The sequence below is a fragment of the Heteronotia binoei genome, chromosome 16 (assembly GCF_032191835.1).
Source record: "Heteronotia binoei isolate CCM8104 ecotype False Entrance Well chromosome 16, APGP_CSIRO_Hbin_v1, whole genome shotgun sequence".
Taxonomy (NCBI): Eukaryota; Metazoa; Chordata; class Lepidosauria; order Squamata; family Gekkonidae; genus Heteronotia; species Heteronotia binoei.
Genome location: NC_083238.1, coordinates 54214399 through 54235893, shown reverse-complemented (window position 1 = coordinate 54235893; position 21495 = coordinate 54214399). Strand labels below are relative to the sequence as shown.

At 44.3% G+C, this 21495-nt stretch overlaps 1 protein-coding gene across 2 annotated transcripts in view; it reads right to left on the bottom strand.

The window, feature by feature from the left end:
- Positions 1 to 206: 206 nt before the first annotated feature.
- PMS1 (PMS1 homolog 1, mismatch repair system component) overlaps positions 207 to 21495 on the bottom strand; it is a 72558-nt gene continuing 51269 nt past the window's right edge. The window contains exons 9-12 of one of the 2 annotated variants that reach the window (XM_060257131.1): positions 13256 to 13714; positions 10852 to 10982; positions 2932 to 3092; positions 207 to 1028 (exon numbers count right to left, since the gene is read on the bottom strand). In XM_060257131.1, the coding sequence (XP_060113114.1) occupies positions 840 to 1028; positions 2932 to 3092; positions 10852 to 10982; positions 13256 to 13714 (940 nt within the window). In that variant the 3' untranslated portion in view covers positions 207 to 839. The remainder of the gene's footprint in view (positions 1029 to 2931; positions 3093 to 10851; positions 10983 to 13255; positions 13715 to 21495) is intronic. The other variant, XM_060257132.1, reaches the window with a different exon arrangement.

Here is a 21495-nt window from a genome sequence, read left to right as displayed (position 1 = left end):
ATTCCAGCCTGTCTATATCGTTCTTAAAATGTGGTGCCCAAAACTCAACACAATACTCCAGGGTGAGGTCTTACCAGAGCAAAGTAAAGCGATACCATCACTTCACGTATGGAATCCTGACACTTAAGAATCTTTTCTAGCTCTTTCATGGGTGCCCTGGAGTGTGAAAAACATATCATTACAACATCTTCCATAGTCACTAAAGATAGCAAGAAAAATACAAAACTGTATTTGCATGTATCTCTTTTTTGTACATTGATTTGCAGTAAATACATACATATATACATATACACACTATGTAGTGCAAGTTTTCTTAGCTTTTTCTTGACTTCGGCCTTTGTTTCTCTTCTACTATTGCTTCTGAACACAACAATGCTCTTTGGTTGTTTATTCTTTCTGTTTTCCCTTAGATGATTTTGCTTGCACAGTGAAAGAAACCATAATTGTGCAGCAGAACTTTAAAAAAACAAACAAACCCTAATTGCACGCATCCCATCTTTCTGCATTCTTCTACTTGGAAACATGGACAGGTTAACATTACATTCTGTTAGGACAGTGAACTATTATGAAACACATTAAATACATTTGGTGCTTAACTAATCAAACAACAAACCTCCCCTCCATTCAGGGGTGGAATTCTAGCAGGAGCTCCTTTGCATATTAGGCCACACACCTCAATGTAGCCAATCCTCCAAGATATTACAAGGCTCTTTTTTGTAAGCTCTTGGAGGATTGGCTACATCAGGGGGTGTGACCTAATATGCTAGAATTCCACCCCTTCCTCAATTAATAATGCAAAAAAAAGCAGAACACGCACAGAAAGTGGAGAGAATGTGATTTCAAACAAAATTATCTGTTTCTGCTTCGTTGCTCTGTGGGATATCTGTTAAATAATGAATAAATGGGCGTCCATGAACACAGCTCTTTTGTTGACTTCCAAGTTGCTTGCGCATTCTGTAAATTGTATCCAGGACATCTTCTTTGGATAAATATAAAGGGAGCTGCCGCGACAATCGCACTGCTTCCCCCTATGAAAGAAAATAATATTAACAGTGAGACTTTACCCCGTGACTACAGAAAACAGCAACTGGAGTTTTCATTCTGGTTTTTAGTCATGAATTGTACTTCTTAGTAGCTGTATGTTGAATCGGAACATGCTAGCTAAAATCCTACAAATAAAATGGTGACATATTAGTCCAGGGGGTGGCCAAACTGAGAGCCAGTTTGGTGTAGTGGTTAAGTGTGCAGACTCTTATCTGGGAGAACCGAGGATGATTTTGCACTCCTCCACTTGCACCTGCTGGCATGGCCTTGGGTCAACCATAGCTCTGGCAGAGGTTGTCCTTGAAAGGGCAGCTGCTGTGAGAGTCCTCTCAGCCCCACCCACCTCACAGGGGAGAGAAGATATAGGAGATTGTGAGCTGCTCTGAGACTCTACAATTCAGAGTGGAGAGCGGGATATAAATCCAATATCTTTAACCCTGTTTAATGTAAGAGCCACGTGGAATAAACATCAGATGTTTGAGAGCTGCAAGACATAAATGTCAGATGTTTGAGAGCTGCAAGACGAAAGGGGTAAAAAGGCCATTCCCGGCCACTGGTGGGGGATTGGGGGTAGGGGCAGTGTTCCCTCTAAGAAGAAGAAGAAGAAGAAGAAGAAATTAGATTTATATCCCGCCCTCCACTCCAAAGAGTCTCAGAGCGGCTCACAATCTCCTTTACCTTCCTCCCCCACAACAAACACCCTGTGAGGTGGGTGGGGCTGAGAGGGCTCTCACAGCAGCTGCCCTTTCAAGGACAACCTCTGCCAGAGCTATGGCTGACCCAAGGCCATGCCAGCAGGTGCAAGTGGAGGAGTGGGGAATCAAACCTGGTTCTCCCAGATAAAAGTCCGCACACTTAACCACTACACCAAACTGGCTCTAAGCTGAGTTAGTTTGAGCTAGTTCACAGTTTTTTAGCCTCTGGCTCACACCTTTTGTCAGCTCAGGAAAAATGGCCCCAGAGAACACTAATCTATGCAGTAGCTTTAATACCAGTAGCACACGAAGTAGGATTTTTGCTCACAAGACTCCATTGCTTAGAGGGAGTATTGGGTAAGGGGTGCCAGAGCCAGGTTAGGAAACACCTGGAAATCTGGGGGTGGAGCCTAGGAAGGCCATGGACCTCAGTGGGGTAAAATGCCCTTCAAAACATATCTGCAGCGGTGGAATTCTAGCAGGAGCACTTTTGCATATTACGCCACACCTCCCCGATGCAACCAATCCTCCAAGAGCTTACAAAAAATAGCTTTGTAAGCCCTGGGAGGATTGGCTACATCATGGGTGTGTGGCCTAATATGTAAAGGAGCTCCTGCTAGAATTCCACCCCTGCAGATATGTCATTGGGAGATGAGCTGTAACTCTGGGGGATCCTCAGGTCCCACCTAGAGGCTGTTATCCCTATTTGTAGCCTGAAGATCAGTTGTAATTCTGGGATATCTTCAGACCCCAGTTGGAGGAGAGCAGCACTAACTGCGACCAATGTCCCCTCCAGGGCTTTTTTTGTAGCAGGAGCTCTTTTGCATATTAGTCCACACACCCCTGAGGTAGCCAATCCTCCTGGAGCTCACAGTAGGCCCTGTACGAAGAGCCCTGCAAGCTCTTAGAGGGTTGGCTACATCAGGGAGGCGTGGCTTAATATGCAAAGGAGTCCCTGCTACAAAAAAGCCCTGGTTCCCTCTAAGCTGCAGAGGTCTTGTGAGCAATAATTCTGTTTTGGGAGCTCCTGGTATGAAAGTTGTAAGCTACTGCATAAATTAGCATGCTGTGGGGTCATCCTTCCTGAGCTAAGACAAAGATGTGTGAGCCGGAGGCTAAAAACCTGTGAGCTAGCTCACGCTGACTCAGCTTAGAAGGAGCACTGACTGTGACTCACATGGTTGTTTCTTACCTCCAAATAGTTTACCACCTTGAGAGGTCGACATTCGTAAACTTCCTTTGCGTCGCTGTTTACCACCGCACTCAGAATTTCTCTCAAATCCGAAACGCCGTAATAAGGCACACAGGTGGTCATTCCTTCTATTTCCAACTGACTTTCTTTAGCTGAAGCACCTAGTGGGAAAACAAGCAAAACCAGGTTGCTAATGAGTGTGCTTTTACATGCTCTTTTTAATTTATAGATAGGCCCCAAAAGAAGCACAATGACAATCATGCTAAAAACATAAACCATTAACATTCAGTGTAGCTAGGGCATTTTTTTCTTTTTTGTAAAACCAACAGTTCATATCACAAAGAATAAGAGATACAAACCCTGTGATGTACTGGCTAACAATGTTTAGTAAAACCATTTTTTAAAAAAACTATACAATCTTTTTCTACATTACAACAGCACAAGAAAGGTCCATTCTCACATTACAATATTACAAGAAAGGTCCAATGAGCACTCGGATATAAGCTCATTTCGTCAATGAACTTCCTCGGGAGTAATCCTTCCTATTTCTTTCTGGGTTGACAGTCTCTTGTAACAATTCAATGTAAATGCTCTTCTGCAACATCTTTTCCTCCCCCTTCTTTTTAAAGTAAATAAGCTTTATTTTTATCATATGTACAATACAAAATAAAGAAATAAGGAAATAATATCACTGTATGTTTTCATAGGCAAAAGGAACAAGGGATAAGTAACACAGCTGTTGTAGGTAATTCCAACTTTACATTTTTGAAACTAATATCTTAATAGGTAGAATTAGAAATACATCATTTTTCTGAATATTATTCTGTGTGGGAGAATAAAGTTTCCTTTTTAGATAACCAATTATTGGATTTTTGTTGTTCATTCGCACAGTCGAGTCCGACTCTTTTGCAACCCCATGGAAAAGTCATGCCAGGCCAATTACTGGATACCAAATAGCAATAAAAAAACTTTCATATTTCTCAGTTAAAGGGATTTGAGTCTGCACTGTAATTTTTGACATAATAAAGTATTCCCATAAGCGTTGTTGCCAAGCTAATATAGTTGGGAGAGACTTATCTATCCACTGTGCAGCAATTGTAGTGTGTGCTGCTACTAAAATGTGTATTCTCTCTGAATCCGTCTTGTTTTTTGCAGGATCCGTCCATGTGCCAAGCAAGAAAATGCCAGGATTTAAAGGTAATTTTTTGTTTGTGATTAGGAATATTTGTTCTATTATTTGTCTCCAAAAATTTTGTATAACATCACATGTCCACCAACAATGAAAGCAGTCTCCCCTTTTCCCACACTGTTTGCCCCATGATGAACTTATATTACCGTTTATGTGATGGGAGTATTTTTCTTCTTCTTCAAGTTCTCTCATCCTGGAATAAACCATGGTAGTAACAACAAGGCACACCACAAAGCTGAATGGAAATAGATAATTCTTAAATTTTTAAATGGTTAATTGCTGTTAAACTTACCACTCAATACCACTTAAGTGTAAATATGTATTTTATTAGGAGCTTAAGCCAGTGCTGAACTTTGTACAGGATCGACTGAAAGCTCTTGGAGGATTGGCTACCTCAGGGGTGTGTGGCCAAATAGGCGAAGGAGTTCCTGCTACAGAAAAAGCCCTGAGTACAGCAAAACAAACCAACCAACCCCAAAGCCAATTCATTCCGTGGAGTATAACCTCTGATGGCATTTTAAAATTGTTATCCGTGATTACTGCCCTTTGAAAGAGAACGCGTTCTCATTTATTCAAATTCAATTCCCAGTTAGCTTTGGCTCAATGCGTATTTAACTTTCCTTTTCTTCAGCATTTCTGCCTTTGGAAAGAAGCAGTAGTCCCCAGAAATTTATTAAAGCCCTAAGTAAGTGAAATTAAAGATGATGTTGGAAACTGTCCCCCGGTCTATAACCTGGCCTCTGTCCTCAGAATGCTTTAGAGGAATGCTACGCTCTTAAGTGTGTTATATTGTAAATGTCAACTGAACTCATAAATAGAGTTTTACGTGGACTTCCTGTGCTAACACCGACAAGGGCTTCAGTGTCTGACAAACTGAACCACTGGTTGAGATCTTGCATGACATAAAATACATCAAAAGAACACAAACCCCAAAACTGATATCACAGGTTCAGGACTGCTAGGAAACTTAAACCAAATATAACCATTTTTAGCTGCCTCCTAAACAGGCTTCAGATTCAGCAGGAGCTCACAGAAGCACAGCTCTTGAACCTTTCTGAGGGTCCCCCCTCTTCCTCCCCAACTACCCACCTTGTCCATTGAATAGTAGGCGCAGCTGCATAACAATCTCTGGATTAGGAGAGCGGGCAGCCAGCCAGCCAGCCACCAGGGGCTTTGCCACACTCTCAGCAGCCCTCATTAACCCCTGGAGAAGCCCACACCCCACCCTTTCTCCACTTCTTATGTGATTTTGGGCGGTAGGTGGCTTGCTGGTCATTTGAGTGGGGGAGGCAGCCTAGGAGAGCCCCAGGCGAGTGAGGCCGGCTTGGGCTGACTGGATCTCCAGCCAACCCAAAAAGGCCTCGCTCACCAGGGTTCTCTTCTTTGCTTTTGGCTGGGCGGAGGCAGCATATGCTAATGAGTTACACTAATGAGCTCTGCCACCTATTTTTCTACTAAATGACCCCTGTCCTAAAGATCAAGGGACGGGGAAGGTGCACCTCCGTGGGAAGGCTGTTCCATAGCCACAGTAGGGTTGCCAAGTCCAATTCAAGAAATATCTGGGGGCTTTGGGGGTGGAGCCAGGAAACATTAGGGGTGGAGCCAAGATCAAGGCTGTGACAAGCATAATTGAACTCCAAAGAGAGTTCTGGCCATCACATTTAAAGGGGCGGCACACCTTTTCAGTTCCTTCCTTCCATAGGAAATAATGAAGGATAGGGACACTTTCTTTGGGGGCTCATAGAATTGGACCCTCTGGTCCAATCCTTTTGAAACTTGGGGGGTATTTTGGGGAGAGGCATTAGATGCTATACTGAAAATTTGGTGCCTCCACCCCAAAAAAACAGCCCCCCCAGAGCCCCAGATACCCACGGATCAATTCTCCATGATTTTCTATGGGAATAAATCTCCATACGGAATAAAAGAGTTCCCAGCGGACATTTCCCTCCCCTCCCTCCTCTTTCTGATGACCCTGAAGCAGGGGGAGGGCCTCCAAACCGGGGGATCCCCTGCCCCCACCTGGAGAATTGATCTGTGGGTATCTGGGGCTCTGGGGGGGGCTGTTTTTTGAGGTTGAGCCATCAAATTATTAGTGTAGCATCCAGTGCCTCTCCCCAAAATACCCCCCAAGTTTCAAAAAGTTTGGACCAGAGGGTCCAATTCCATGAGCCCCTAAAGAAGATGCCCCATCCTTCATTATTTCCAAGGGAGAAATAATGCATTTAAAAGGAGCACGTTCCCATTAACTGTGAGGGCCAGAGTTCCCTTTGAAGTTCAACGGTGCTTGTCACGCTCTTGCTCCTGGCTCCACCCCCAAAGTCCCCAGATATTTCTTGAATTGGACTTGGCAACCCTACCAACTCCTGTGGCAGTGAATTCCATGTGTTCCATGTGTTAATCTCCCTTTGGAATTCACTGGCAAACCACCCCGTAAAAAGTCTGCCGTGAAAACGTTGTGAAAGCAACGTCACTCCAGAGTCGGAAACGACTGGTGCTTGCACAGGGGACCTTTCCTTTTTTTCCTTTGCTTATTCTATAGACCTCTTTTCCACCATTTTGTTAGATTTGGGCAGACTCAACTGCACATTAAAAATGTTAGGGGAGGGCGGGATATAAATTCGATAAAATTAAAAAAAATAAAAGGGACTGAAGCTTTCCCTCTGCATAGATCCGTCAAGGAATAGCTGGCCACATCTGAGACAAGAGATAACCCTTTTATAAAATTTACCCTTGAAGACATATTGCGCAATGGCTATGCACGAGCCATGAGGCAATTTCCACAAGCATATTTTTGCAAAATACAATGTCCAAGGAAAATATTCTAATAATAAATGGTGAGTTTCCAAGTGAATCAAATAATACAGCTTCTCTGCGCTACCTGTGTTATTTCCTTGTTCCGAATGATTTTCTCCTAGCAACCTCTGAAAAAGTCCCCCTTCTCATGCCAGGAAAAAAAAACAAACCCTTTTTAGCCGTCCCAGCTCATTTCAGTAATATTATTATATTTCATTCATTAAAAAAAAAAAAATTCTTCAGTCAGACGCTAAATGCTACAACACTGCCAAAAGAACAAGTCTGGTCAGGAAGAAAGATTTTATCGGCAATGTCAAAATTACAAACAAGATATAAACACAAAGTGTTACTTAATTGAACCCATAAAGTCTGTTAGCTCAAGTCAAGCAGCTTAAGATGGCCACCAACTCTGATGATGATGTTGGATTTATATCCCTCCCTCCACTCATTTTGGTGAATGAAGCAGGAATTACAAGTTAACAATCCTGTCACGATCTATTTTTCATGGGGTTTGAAGATATATCAGTCCTACTGCGAAACTGATTTATGTATTTGTGTGTGAGATAGTTTTAAAGAGACGCTTGTTCGATTAGATATTTTGATACACAGAATGCAGATTACAGGCTAGTAATTTTGATCACATATACCTTTAAAGGTTTTTGGTTGCTCATTGTTCATGTGATTTCTCTTTTTTTGCATTTTATTGAGCTTCTGAGATCTGAGAAGGCTGGGCTAGCCTGGACCATCCAGGGCAGGACAATTCTTATCTACCACAGGCTATTTTTTGATTCTGAGGTAAAAGCGTATGTGGCTCGCTGAGAAATATCCTTTCCTAGATACACACACACACACACAAAAATCCTGTACCGGCTTATTCAGTATGCAGGGAATTCTGATTTCAGCACCTTACCACCTGAAATTAAGACCATCAAAGACCTCCTGCTTCTCTTTAACTGACCATGTGTGTATTTCTAAACAATTCACTGAACAGCGTATGGCATGGTTTTATATTTTTGCAGATTTTAAAACGTACCCATTGTCACTATTTGCATACCTTTAAATTATTTTGCTATTTTAATTATTTTTTCCCCAGTCAATTTATCTGATCACGCATGGTACAAATGAATACAGGGGTGTCAAACACATTTGTTATGAGGGCTGGATCAGACATTAATGAGACCTTGTTGGGCCAAGCCATGTCGGGCTGTGTGTGTACCTATTTAAAATTAGGTAGCAGAGATGGAAACTTTATAAAGGACACAGACAAAGACAAAAACGTAAAACATGCTTAAAACATTAGCACTCGTTGGTCTTAAAGGTGCTTTCTTTGTGTCTCTTCCATGCGATTCAGGGAACTGGGCAAAGGAAGCTCTGGCTCTTTGCTTCCTTCCCCAGGGGGCCAGGAGGGGGAGGAGCCTCAGCCAATAGAAGGAAGCGAGGCTTGCTTCAGCCTCAGTAGCTCTATGGAACTGAGAGAGCCTAGCAAAGCAAGCTATCCTTCCCCCCACTTCCTCCCCAAGGGAGAAGTCTCAGCCAATGGAAAAAATAAAGACTTTGCTTTGTAGCTCCTGTGCGATTGAGCAAGCCTTGCAAAGCAAGCTGTGATGCAGGAAGAAGCAAGAGAGAGGGAGAAGGAAGCAGATGACAGCCAGGCGCTTGGGGGCCTGATTAGAGCCCTCCGAGGACCTGTTTTGTCCCCCGGGCCGCATCCCTGAAAATACATCTCAGTCTGCAATAAAGGTGGGACATAAATTGCATCCCACCCCCAGGGAATTAATCCTGGAATCCAAAATAAGACCCCAGAGCTTAGTTTAATTAAGCCCTTAAGCAGTTCCAGATCACACACCACAGCCAGAATAGCAGGACGAAGGTCAAGGAAACGGAGACGTTAAGGAAAGCAGTTTTGGTCCCTCACAAAACCTAGTATTTTTGCAGCAGTGTTCCATTCCGTCGGCAACGTTACAGAGCGTGAAGATGCTCATCAACTGAATTTAAAACCAGCCTGCACTAGATAGTTGTGGGCTCGTACATGTCTAACGAAACAATCATTTCTCCCCGGAGGGGATATAACTGATACTTGTCCAAGGTCTCCTGGGAGAGGCGTATCTTCTAAGATTTCCATATGTTACACTGGATCTGTCATCACTGGGCACATGGGAACAGGGTGAAGCTATAACATTTCTAATAACTCACAGCAAAGCCTTGCCCGGACCTAGTGGATTACCCATTGAGGCATTATATTCCAGGGGGAGCTCGCTTCCTTCAGCGCTCTGCCAAAGCCTAGAAACACCAGCCTCTCTCTATTTCTGCAGAAGGCATCAGGGCTACCAGCCTGAGGCTGCTGATCAATATCAATATCCCACCTTTCAAATATATTTTATTGAGTTTGGGCTCTTTTTCTAGCAGGAGCACCTCTGCATATTAGGCCACACCCCCTGATGAAGCCAATCCTCCAAGAGCTTAGAGGGCTCTTCATACAGGGCCTGCTGTAAGCTCCAGGAGGGTTGGCTACCTCAGGAGGGCGTGGTCTAATATGCAGAGGGGCTCCTGCTAGAAAAAGAGTCCTGAGTTTAACTAGGAAAAGCGGAAACGAAGCAGAAAAGGAAGTTGGGGGTCATATATCATCATGATTTTACACATGGCTTTTTTTTGTAGCAGGAACTCCTTTGCATATTAGGCCACACACCCCTGATGCCAGTCCTCCTGGAGCTTACAGTTGGCCCTGTACTAAGAGCCCTGTAAGCTCTTGGAGGATAGGCTATATCAGGGGTGCCTAATATGCAAAGGAGTTCCTGCTACAAAAAAGAGCCCTGTTTTTACATAATTCTACTATAGTACTATTCGCTTATACTATCATTTCATTGGCAATCACAATAGTTTCTATAGATCTGTTAACAATTTCATATCACATATTACTTTAAATTTCAATATATATTTTTTTAAAAAATCTGATACCTTATGTTCTAGGAATCTCACATATACTATTGAGAAAATCTCAAGTTCAATCAGGGGTGGAATTCTAGCAAGAGCTACTTTGCATATTGGACCACACATCCTTGATGTAGCCAATCCTCCAAGAACTTACAAAAAAAGAGACTTGTGGGAGGGCTTCTAGTGTCCTGGCCCCACTGATGGACCTTCTGATGACACCTGGGTCTTTGGCCACTGTCTGAGACAGTGTTGGACTGGATGGGCCATTGGCCTGATCCAACATGGCTTCTCTTATGTTCCTATGTCTGGAACAGTGATGTTCTGTATTCTTGGTGCTTGGGGAGGGGGCAAAAGTGCGAGGGCTTCTAGTGTCCCGGCCCCACTGATGGACTTCCTGATGGCACCTGGGTTTTTTGGCCACTGTGTGACACAGAGCGTTGGACTGGATGGGCCACTGGCCTGATTCACCATGGTTTCTCTTATGTTCTTATGTGACGCAGAGTGTTGGACTGGATGGGCCATTGGCATGATCCAACATGGCTTTTCTTATGTTCTTATGTGACACAGAGTGTTGCACTGGATGGGCTATTGGCCTGATCCAACATGGCTTCTCTTATCTTATGTGACACAGAGTGTTTAAATAATTTAAATATGTAATTATGTTTTATATGTTTTATTGGTTTTTAATGGAAGTAATGTGATGTTGTGAGCCGCCCTGAGTCCGCTTGCGGAGAGGGCGAGATATAAGCTTAACATAATAAATAAATAAATAAATAATGTTGCACTGGATGGGCCATTGGCCTGATCTAGCTTGGCTTTTTTTATCTTCTTATGTGACACAGAGTGTTGCACTGGATGGGCCATTGGCCTGATCCAACATGGCTTCTCTTATGTTCTTAAGTGACACAGAGTGTTGACGCAGTCCTTTTCCAGGGGAAGCAAAACACACACACACACACAGAGTAACAAGAATAGGGGCAAATGCTAATGATGAGACTGCACTGTACCTGGCATTATTTTTATCTTAAATCCATTGGCTACAAGTCTTGAATCCAGCAAATAGGATGATCCGTCAAACCCCCTGCTTTCCTTTGGCATATTACGAAGAACTTCCATGTAACAGGGCTCACCAAGAAGACTGAAACATTTAAAAAAATAATTAAGTTTAATAACCAATCAATCTTTATTTAACCGACAACCAGATTCAACAATTTAAAAAAAACTCAATGAAACATTCAATGCAACAATAAAATCAGACTAATCATGATAATATTTAGGCTGAATTATCAATAATAGATTATAAGGATTTAAAATTTATCCAATGACATCCTAAGAAAACAACCCAGAGTGGTAAAAAAGGAGAGTAGTCAATATATCTCATTACTAATTTTTTAAAATCTATAACAGCAGCCACAAATCTTGCCACTTGGAAACTAATATATTTCTCTCGATCTGACAATAGGAATACTAATTCCTCTTGATCTGACCTTCCAAGGTGGTGAGATAAAATGGTACACAAAAACCTATTTTGTTCAGCCTCATGTTTTACACAATAAAAATATGATATGAGATAGGTCTTCACTAGATGTTTGATCACAGGGGGAAACTAGAGATGTGAAGGGCTGGGGGGAAAAATGGAAAAATTTGGGGAAAAAATGTTTTTTCCCCATTTTTTTTCCTGAAGCCTTTTTTTGCTTTTTTTTCCCAAACAATTGGAAACATTGAAAAAAAGAAAAGAAAAGAAAATTGATTATGGAACACTTTATTTCAACATGATGAATAAAATATTTTAAGACAAGGTGTTCAAATAGTAAACAGTTCAGGAGATCGTTGCTTCATTTGTTACAATTACAAATAAATATTATTCAAAAAGTAAATTCTGTTTGTAATAATTGTTTGGCTACACTATAGTTTTAATAAGCTAGTTGTGATAACTTCATGCCAAGAAATATTGGCCATTGTCATATTTTATGTTGCTAAAATAACAGAATGACTTTCAATCTGGAAAAGAAAAAAGAAGTGCTAATGTAGTCTTTTTTTCAATTTTTGCAAAAATTTCAGTTTTTTCCCGAAAAAAACCAGGGGTTTTCCAAGCAAAATTTTCAGAAATTTCACATCTCTAGGGCAAACTCTTTTCTCATAAGGCTGTCCCATAGTTTTATTATATTTATTTTTTAAAAAAACCCGTTTAGAATGACCTTACTTGGTACTTGAGAGGAGAAGGATGAAGAATAATGTCGGGGTCTCAGTCAATTGCTCTCAGCATCCCACAATTAAGGATACATCAATCTCCTATTTGGACATACTGATTTCCTTCACTGAATTTGTTAGCCATCTTCATTTTGTTGCATGCTAATTTGTTTTTCCACCATGCCTATAGGTCTGAATGGTTTTCCTCCATCTCATTGTATCTGAAGAAGGGTGCGCGCACATGAAAGCTCATCCCTTAACTAAAACTTAACTAAAAGGTGCCACCAGACTCAACAGTTTGTTCTGAAACCTGTTCCAGCTTATAGCTGTAAAGTGTTTTAAGAAGTGTTCATTTGGCACTCAGAACCCTTGGAGACTCTGCCTGCTTGGAATGACCGAACACACGGGAAACTGCCTTATACTGAACCAGACCATGGGCTTATGCAGGTCAGTGCTGTCAATTCAGACGGGCAGCAGCTCTCCGGGGTCTCAGGCTCCAGGGTCTTTCACATGACCTACACAGGGGTGTCAAACATTCAGCCCAGGGGCCGAATCAGGCCCTCTGAGGGCTCCTATCAGGCCCCCGAGCGACTGGCTCATGTCTGCTTCCTTCTCCCTCTCTCGCTTCCTTCTGCATCACAGCTTGCTTTGCAAGGCTTGATCAATCGCACAGGAGCTACAGAACAAAGCCTCTATTTTCTCTATTGGCTGAGGCTCCTCCCTTGGGAAGGAAGGGGGGGAGGGAGAGCTTGCTTTGCCAGGCTCTCTCAGTTGCACAGCAGAGCTACCGAGCCTAGGCTCTCTTCCTTCTATTGGCTGAGGCTCCTCCCCCTCCTGGTTCCCTAGGAAAGGAAAGAGTCAGAGCTTCCTTTGCTCAGTTCCCTGGATCCCATGGGAGAGATATAAAGAAAGCACCTTTAAGACCAACGAGTGCTAATGTTTTAAGCATGTCTTATTTTAAGTTTTTTTAAAACAAAATCTTTGTGTCTGTCTGTGTCCTTTATAAAGTTTGTATCTCTGCTACCTTATCTTAAATAGGTACACACATGGCCCGGCCTGAAATGGCCCGGCCCGACAAGGTCTCATTTATGTCAGATCTGGCCCTCATAACAAATGAGTTCGACGCCCCTGATCTACAACCTGAGGATTACATTATAGGAACTTAAGCCAAAAATGGCCTCGTTTCCCCGAAGATTCGGCCACAATGCCCTTTAACTTTACCTGTCAGATAACACAATAGGTTTGTCCAGTTTCTGGGTAGGAAGCTGATGGTCTTCAAGAAGCCTTTTAAAGAGCAAGGCTTCTTCAACGCGGTACGGATTCAGCATCGTTATCTTTTGATCCGAGGCCACGATCCACGCATCAGGGAAATTCGAGAGATGAATCAGACGGAGTTGCTCTTTGTCTGACTCTTGCTGCTCGAGCCGGCGAAGCCTCTGTTTGAACAAATCCATTGCGAAGGGCACCCGCACTGTTTTTACAGCGCGGGAGCTGCTGTCTTTCTTTCCAGCTTGTGAATGGAAGAGTTTGTCAAGCTTCAGCTGATCATTCAGACAGTCTTTCAGCCTGGACTTGGGCTTCCTCTCTCTCTCTTTAGTTGGCCTCTGTCTGCTGGGATCCAGAGCTCTTCGGCTTTGCCTGCTGTATCGCTCTCGGTCTTTCTCAGCTCTTTCCTCATATCTGACCAGAGGGAGGGGAGAAAACGTTTGTCGGTGCAGATGAAAACGGTCTATGATTCATAGATTTGTTAGACGCACACCTAGAGAACTGGTTGCCTTTCAAACACAAACCAATGTTTGAAAGGGGGAGGGAAGTGAACATATGAAGCTGCCTCATATTGAATCGGACCGTTGGTCCAGTTGGTCCAGTAGTGGTTAAGTGTACGGACTCTTATCTGGGAGAACCGGATTTGATTCCCCACTCCTTCACAAACACCTGCTGGAATGGCCTTGGGTCAGCCACAGCTCTCGTAGGAGTTGTCCTTGAGCCCGCCTCAGTGGGGAGGGTGGGATATAAGCGGAATAAAACAAAAAATAAATAAATAAAAAGGCAGCTTCTGTGAGAACTCTCTAAGCCCCACCCACCTCACAGGCTATCCGTTGTGGGGGAGGAAGGTAAAGGAGATTGTGAGCTGCTCTGAGACTCTTCGGAGTGGAGGGCAAGATATGAATCCAATATCATCTTCTACCTCACAGGGTGTCTGTTGTGTGTGTGTGAAGGGGGGGGGGGAAGGAAGGTAAAGGAGATTGCGAGTGCTTTGAGATTCAAGTATAGGGCAGGATATAAATCCAATATCTTCTTCTTCCTCACAGGGTGTCTGTTGTGGGGGCGGGGAGGTAAAGGAAATTGTGACCACTCTGAAATTCAGAGTATAGGGCGAGATATAAATCCAATATCTTCTACCTCACAAGCTATATGTTGTGGGGGAGGAAGGTAAAGGAGACTGTGATCGCTCTGAGACTCTTGAGATTCAGCGTATAGGGCAAGATATAAATCCAATATCTTATTCTACCTCACCGGGTGTCTTTTGTGGGGGAGGGAGGTAAAGGAGATTGTGAGCTGCTCTGAGACTCTGGTTCAGATAGAAGGGCAGGGTATAAATCTGCTATATTCTTCTTCTTCCATAATACAAACACACATTACTATTGTTACTATCATTAACTGATTTGATTTGCTAATCACCCCATCCCAGCTGGTGCCAAGCTGTTTGAGACGTACAGAGGCGTGACACCATAAAACAATACACAGCTTTAAAATTCAATTTGTAATTTTTAAATTTACAATTTGATAAAAATTAAAAGATCAGAATAAAGGGTCCAAGATGGCATCCTGAAACCGCCTGGCATTGAATTAGACCCTTGGTCTATCAAGGCCAGTATTGTCTACTCAGGCTGCCAGGGCTCTCCAGGGTCTCAGGCAGAGGTCTTTCCCCTCACCTACTGCCTGGACCTTTTTTAAAATGGAGATAAGAATGTAAGAACATAACAGAAGCCATGTTGGATCAGGCCAGTGGCCCATCCAGTCCAACACTCTGTGTCACATAAGAACATAAGGGAAGCCATGTTGGATCATGCCAATGGCCCATCCAGTCCAACAATCTGTGTCACTTAAGAGAAGACATGTTGGATCAGGCCAATGGCCCATCCAGTCCAACAATCTGTACACACAGTGGCCAAAAAACCCAGGTGCTATCAGGAGGTCCATCAGTGGGGCCAAAACTCTGGAACCCCTTCCACTGTTGCACCCCAAGCACTAAGAATACAGAGCATCACTGCCCTGGACCTAAGAACATAAGAGAAGCCATGTTGGATCAGGCCAATGACCCATTCAGTCCAACACTCTGTGTCACACAGTGGCCAAAAAAACCCAGGTGCCATCAGGAGGTTCATCAGTGGGGCCAGGATGCTAGAAGCCCCCACACTGTTGCTCCTCCCAAGCACCAAGAATACAGAGCATCACTGCTCCAGACAGAGCGTTCCGAAAATACTCTGAGGCTAACAGCCACCGATGGACCTCTGCTCCATATGTTGATCCAATCCCCTCTTGACGCTGGCAATACTTGTAGTCGCCACCACCTCCTGTAGCAGTGAATTCCATGTATTAATCACCCTTTGGGTAAAGAAGTACTTCCTTTTATCCGTTCTAACATGACCACTTAGCAATTTCCTTGAGTGCCCATGAGTTCTTGTATTGTGAGAAAGGGAGATGCTGAGAATTGAACCTGGGCCCTTCCGCATGCCAAGCAAAGGTTCTACCATTGAGCCACAGCCCCTCCCCTAGCAGGGCCTTCATCAAGGTCAATTTTGTCTGCTGATACTGGCAACAGCTCTCCAGGGTGCTGGGCAGAGGTCTTTTATATCACCTTCTGCCTGGTCCTTTAAACGGGAGATACTGGGGACAGAATCTGGGATCTTCTGCGTGCCGAGCAGATGCTCTGCCAATCAGCCACAGCACCTCCCCATGTGTTTCCTTTTCCCTCTGTATTTTGATGTTAAGTCTTGTCCCTTACATTTTCAAGAGCAAGTTCTAGACAACAGAAATACTTCTGTTTTGACTGTTCTAGTAACAATTCTGTACCGTGGAGTCACAACTGATTCACGGGAATTCCAAGACCATGGGGACTTTCAAGGCAAGAGGCGAGCTGAGGTCATTCAACATTGTCTGCCTCTGCAAAGCAACCCTGGACTTCCCTCCAAATGGAACAAAGTTTGACCCCAGTGCTACCTTTAGGATCAACAAAGTTTTATCCAAGGTCTCAAAGGAAGTCCTTCTTCATCCAAAGGAATTCACATGGAATTCACATCCACATGGAATTCACTGCCATAGGAGGTGGTGGCAGCTGCAAGCATAGACAACTTCAAGAGGGGATTGGATCAACATATGGAGCAGAGGTCCATCAGTGGCTCTTAGCCACAGCTTATCGTTGGAACTGTCTGGGGCAGTGATGTATTCTTGGTGCTGGGGGCACAGTGGGAGGGCTTCTAGTGTCCTGGCCCCATTGATGGACCTCCTGATGGCACTTGGGTGTTTTGGCCACTGTGTGACACAGAGTGTTGGACTGGATGGGCCACTGGCCTGATCCAATATGGCTTCTCTTATGTTCAGTGTTCCCTCTAAGCTGAGTTAGCGTGAGCTAGCTCACAGATTTTTAGCCTCCGGCTCAAACATTTTTGTCTTAACTCAGGAAGGACGACCCCAGAGCACAATAATTGATGCAGTAGCTCCCAACTTTAATGCCAGTATCTCACAAAGTAGAATTTTTGCTCACAAGACTCTGCAGCTAAGAGGGAACCTTGCTTATGTTCTCATGTCTGGGGCAGTGATGCTCTGTATTCTTGGTGGTTGGGGGGCACAGTGGGAGGGCTTCTAGCCCCACTGGTGGACCTCCTGATGGCACTTGGGGTTTTTTGGCCACTGTGTGACACAGAGTGTTGGACTGGATGGGCCACTGGCCTGATCCAACATGGCTTCTCTTATGTTACGTGACACAGAGTGTTGGACTGGTTGGGCCATTGGCCTGACCCAACATGGCTTCTCTTATGTTATGTGACACAGAGTGTTGGACTGGATGGGCCATTGGCCTGATCCAACATGGCTTCTCTTATGTTATGTGACACAGAGTGTTGGACTGGAGGGGCCATTGGCCTGATCCAACATGGCTTCTCTTATGTTCTTAAAGGTGCCACTGGATTCAAACTTTGTTCTACTGCTTCCGACCAACACGGCTGCCCACCCGGATCTATCTCCCAACCCAGTACTAACCATCAGGCCTCATTTTGGGCAGGCGCATACAGGAGTGGAGCTCCAGAACCTCTGAATTTTATTGTGCTCTTTCTTTCTTACCTCCCCCTCCCCAAACAAAAAATTACAACCCTTTCTTCTGGGTTCCATTGTCCAAACCCTTAGAGTTCAGAATTTTGCTGAATTCTAAGATCTGACAAATTTTCTAATATTCCCCCCCCACACACACAAAAAAAGGGAGACTAACCAAAACATATAAAACAGACAGATGGAAATCTTCCTCATGCCACTGTGGCCACGCAAGGAGAAAATAATTTTAAAAGTAGGATGGGGGTAAGGTTTGATTATGACAATAATTCAAGAAGCATTTGAAGCTGGATGCTGAGCTGATATAATTTAGTACACCTTCTAGTGATGCCAGGGGTGTATGGCATATGCAAATGAGTTATGCAAATGAGTTGTGCTAACGAGATGACCCTTGCTAACCACTGCTGACCCGGTCTCGCTCACAAGCTCTGATACGGTTGGACTAGTCAAAGATATATAAACTGCTTTGGACTATTCTAGTTATTTATTATTAGTAGCCTGATAAGTCACCTTCTACTATTTGCATAGATGCCAGACATTATGTGCAACTAAAGGTCCCATTTTGAGACTGTTTATTTAAACTAGTTCTTGAGATCCAGTTTGGTACAGTGGTTAAGTGTGTGGGCTCTTATCTGGGAGAACTGGGTTTGATTCCCCACTCCTCCACTTGCACCTGCTGGCATGGCCTTGGGTCAGCCATAGCTCTGGCAGAAATTGTCCTTGAAAGGGCAGCTGCTGTAAGAGCTCTCTTAGCCCCACCTACTATCTCACAGGGTGTTTGTTGAAGGGAGAGGAAGGGAAGGCAGTTCTAAGTCATTTTGAGGCACATAAGGCCTCACAAGGTGTCTGTTGTGGGGGAGGAAGGTAAAGGAGATTGTGACCGCTCTGAGACTCTGAGATTCAGAGTGAAGGGTGGGATATAAATCCAATATCTTCTTCTTCAGGATCTCCAGAGCTTTTTTTGTAGCAGGAACTCCTTTGCATATTAGGCTACACACACACCCCGATGCAGCCAATCCTCCAAGAGCTCACAGTAGGCCCTGTAAGAAGAGCCCTGCAAGCTCTTGGAGGATTGGTTACATCAGGGAGTGTAGCCTAATATGCAAAGGAGTTCCTGCTACAAAAAGAACCCTGGGGATCAGCAATGGGTCACCTCCTGGAAAACACAGACTCATTAAAAAAATAATAAATCTGCTACCCAGGGCATGGAAAACGGCCGTGTCCCTTGAAAGGAAAAAAAAAAATATCCTGAACGCTGTAGTCACTTCACAGAAGTAGCATTCAGATAACAGGAAGGCTGGATTAATTTACTGACAGAAGATGACTTAGCAGAGATTCAGACTCTTTCTGTGGGTCACCCTGACCGTTTTGGAAAAGCTCATGTATATAAATGTGCAAGCCAGGTGAAGTTATTCATGGGTTCTGAGACATCCGAATGTCTCTGGACCCAACAGAGCCACCGCCACCGGCCAGGTAAATGACAAAAAGCATAATCAGTTGTTTCTCCGTGTCATTAATTTATTCAAGAAAGCAGTTTGAGGTCAGCAGTGGGGGGGGTGGGGTGGGAGGGGGAAAGACGTCCTTGTAAAATTTTCAGAAAACTGGGAGAATTTAAAGCGAAGCAAGTGAAGTCACCTTTTGCTGTAGAGGTTTAGATAAGTTTTAAAACATGGTATACTTCCTTTTGAGAGCCTCGTGGCGCAGAGTGGTAAAGCTGCAGTACTGCAATCTGAGCTCTCTGCTCACGACCTGAGTTCAATCCTCGGCAGAAGCTGGGTTCAGGTAACCGGCTCGAGGTTGACTCAGCCTTCAATCCTTCCAAGGTCGGTAAAATGACTACCCAGCTTGCTGGGGGGAAAATGTAGACAACTGGGGAAGGCAATGGCAAACCATCCCGTAAGTCTGCCGTAAAAACGTGAAAGCAATGTCACCCCAGAGTTGGAAACGACTGGTGCTTGCACAAGGGACCACCTTTACCCTTTTTTTATACTTCCTTTTGGCATGGTGTTTATTTGAAGACCATTCCTAGAAAAGGACATTCATAGGAACGTCATGGGTATATCGTAAAGTCTCATAAAAGTAGGGCTTTTTTGTAGCAAGAACAATTTTGCATATTAGGCCACCCCCCACCCCCCGATGTAGCCAATCCTCCTGGAGCTTACAGTAGACTCTGCAGTAAGAGCCCTGTAAGCTCTTGGGGGATTGGCTATATCAGGAGTGTGTGGCCTAATATGCAAAGGAGTTTCTGCTACAAAAAAAATAACCCTGCTTAAAAGCTTGAACATTACTGGAAAACAGCCCAGCTAAACCACATCAAACAGCAAGTGAAAAACCCCAACAGATTGTGTTAATTGTTTTTTACATATTTTTCATAAATGAATTATTGTGTTCAGGGGTCGTTTTGTAGGAAAATAGGTGGTGGAGCTCATCCAGGGATTGTTATGCAGCTGTACCTACTATTCGATGGACAAGGTGGGAAGGAGGAGGAGGAACTCTCAGAAAGGTTCAAGAACTGTGCTCCTGTAAGCTCCCGCTGAATCTGAGGCCTGATTGTGTTCATGAAATTTTCTTAACAGAATCAGTGACAAATACAATACTGTTTTGGTACCCCTTGGTTAAAAAAAGGAATGTTCCACAGGCAGTGGCGATTATGGTGATGAGAATGATGGAGGAGCAGGAGGAGGACGAGACTGGATTTATACCCCACCCTTCACTCAGAGTGGCTTCCAATCTCCTGTCCCTTCCTCTCCCCACAACAGACACCCTGTGAGGTAGGCGGGGCTGAGAGAGCTCTGAGAAAACAGCTCTGAGAGAACTGTTGACTGACCCAAGGTCCCTCAGCAGGCCACATGTCCCTCAAAGTGGCTTCCAATCTCCTTTCCCTTCCTCTCCCTACAACAGACACCCTGTGAGGTAGCAGGTGGGGCTGAGAGAGCTCTGAGAAAACTGCTCTTGAGAGAACAGCTCTGAGAGAACTGTTGACTGACCCAAGGTCCCTCAGCAGGCCACATGTCCCTCAAAGTGGCTTCCAATCTCCTGTCCCTTCCTCTCCCCACAACAGACACCCTGTGAGGTAGTAGGTGGGGCTGAGAGAGCTCTGAGAAAACTGCTCTTGAGAGAACAGCTCTGAGAGAACTGTTGACTCACCCAAGGTCCCTCAGCAGGCCACATGTCCTCAAAGTGGCTTCCAATCTCCTGTCCCTTCCTCTCCCCACAACAGACACCCTGTGAGGTAGTAGGTGGGGCTGAGAGAGCTCTGAGAAAACTGCTCTTGAGAGAACAGCTCTGAGAGAACTGTTGACTCACCCAAGGTCCCTCAGCAGGCCACATGTCCTCAAAGTGGCTTCCAATCTCCTTTCCCTTCCTCTCCCCACAACAGACACCCTGTGAGGTAGTAGGTGGGGCTGAGGGAGCACTGAGAAAACTGCTCTTGAGAGAACAGCTTTGATCGGTGTTTTTGTCAATGAAAGGATTTTTCATTGGTTCAGTTTTTTTTTTTTATAATTTGGGGGTATTTTTTTAAGTGCACGTGAGCACCTGGAAGTCCTGACGACCTCTGGTAACTCACCCCTGCTTGGGGCATGGAGGCCATTCAGAGAGGTGGTTGAATTTTTTAAAATATATTTTTATTTCATGAGATCTGTATCCCACCCTCCCCACTGAAGCCTGCTCCTGGCCCCCCGACTGCTGGTATTCCAAGGAGGTTTTCCATCCAAGAACTTGCCAGGGTCGACCCTGCGTAGCTTCTGAGATCTGATGAGATCAGACTTGCCTAGGTTATCCAGGTCAGGGCCTGTTCAGGTTTTATTTGCTCTGAAGAACGTATTCGGTTATTTGCAGGGGTGGAATTCTAGCAGGAGCTCCTTGCATGTTAGGCCACACACCCCCTGATGTAGCCAGTCCTCCTGGAGCTTACAGGGCTCTTAGTACAGAGCCTACTGTAAACTCTTGAAGGATTGACTACCTCAGGAAGGTGTGGCCTAATATGCAAAGGAGATCCTGCTAGAATTCCACCCCTGGTTATTTGTATCTTTGCTCTTCAGATTTTTGGGGGTGGTGGTATTGATCTGTGCATTGGCTGCAGGTTCTCTTGTTCTACACACACACCAGCCTCTCTATAGAGCAGGGGTGGC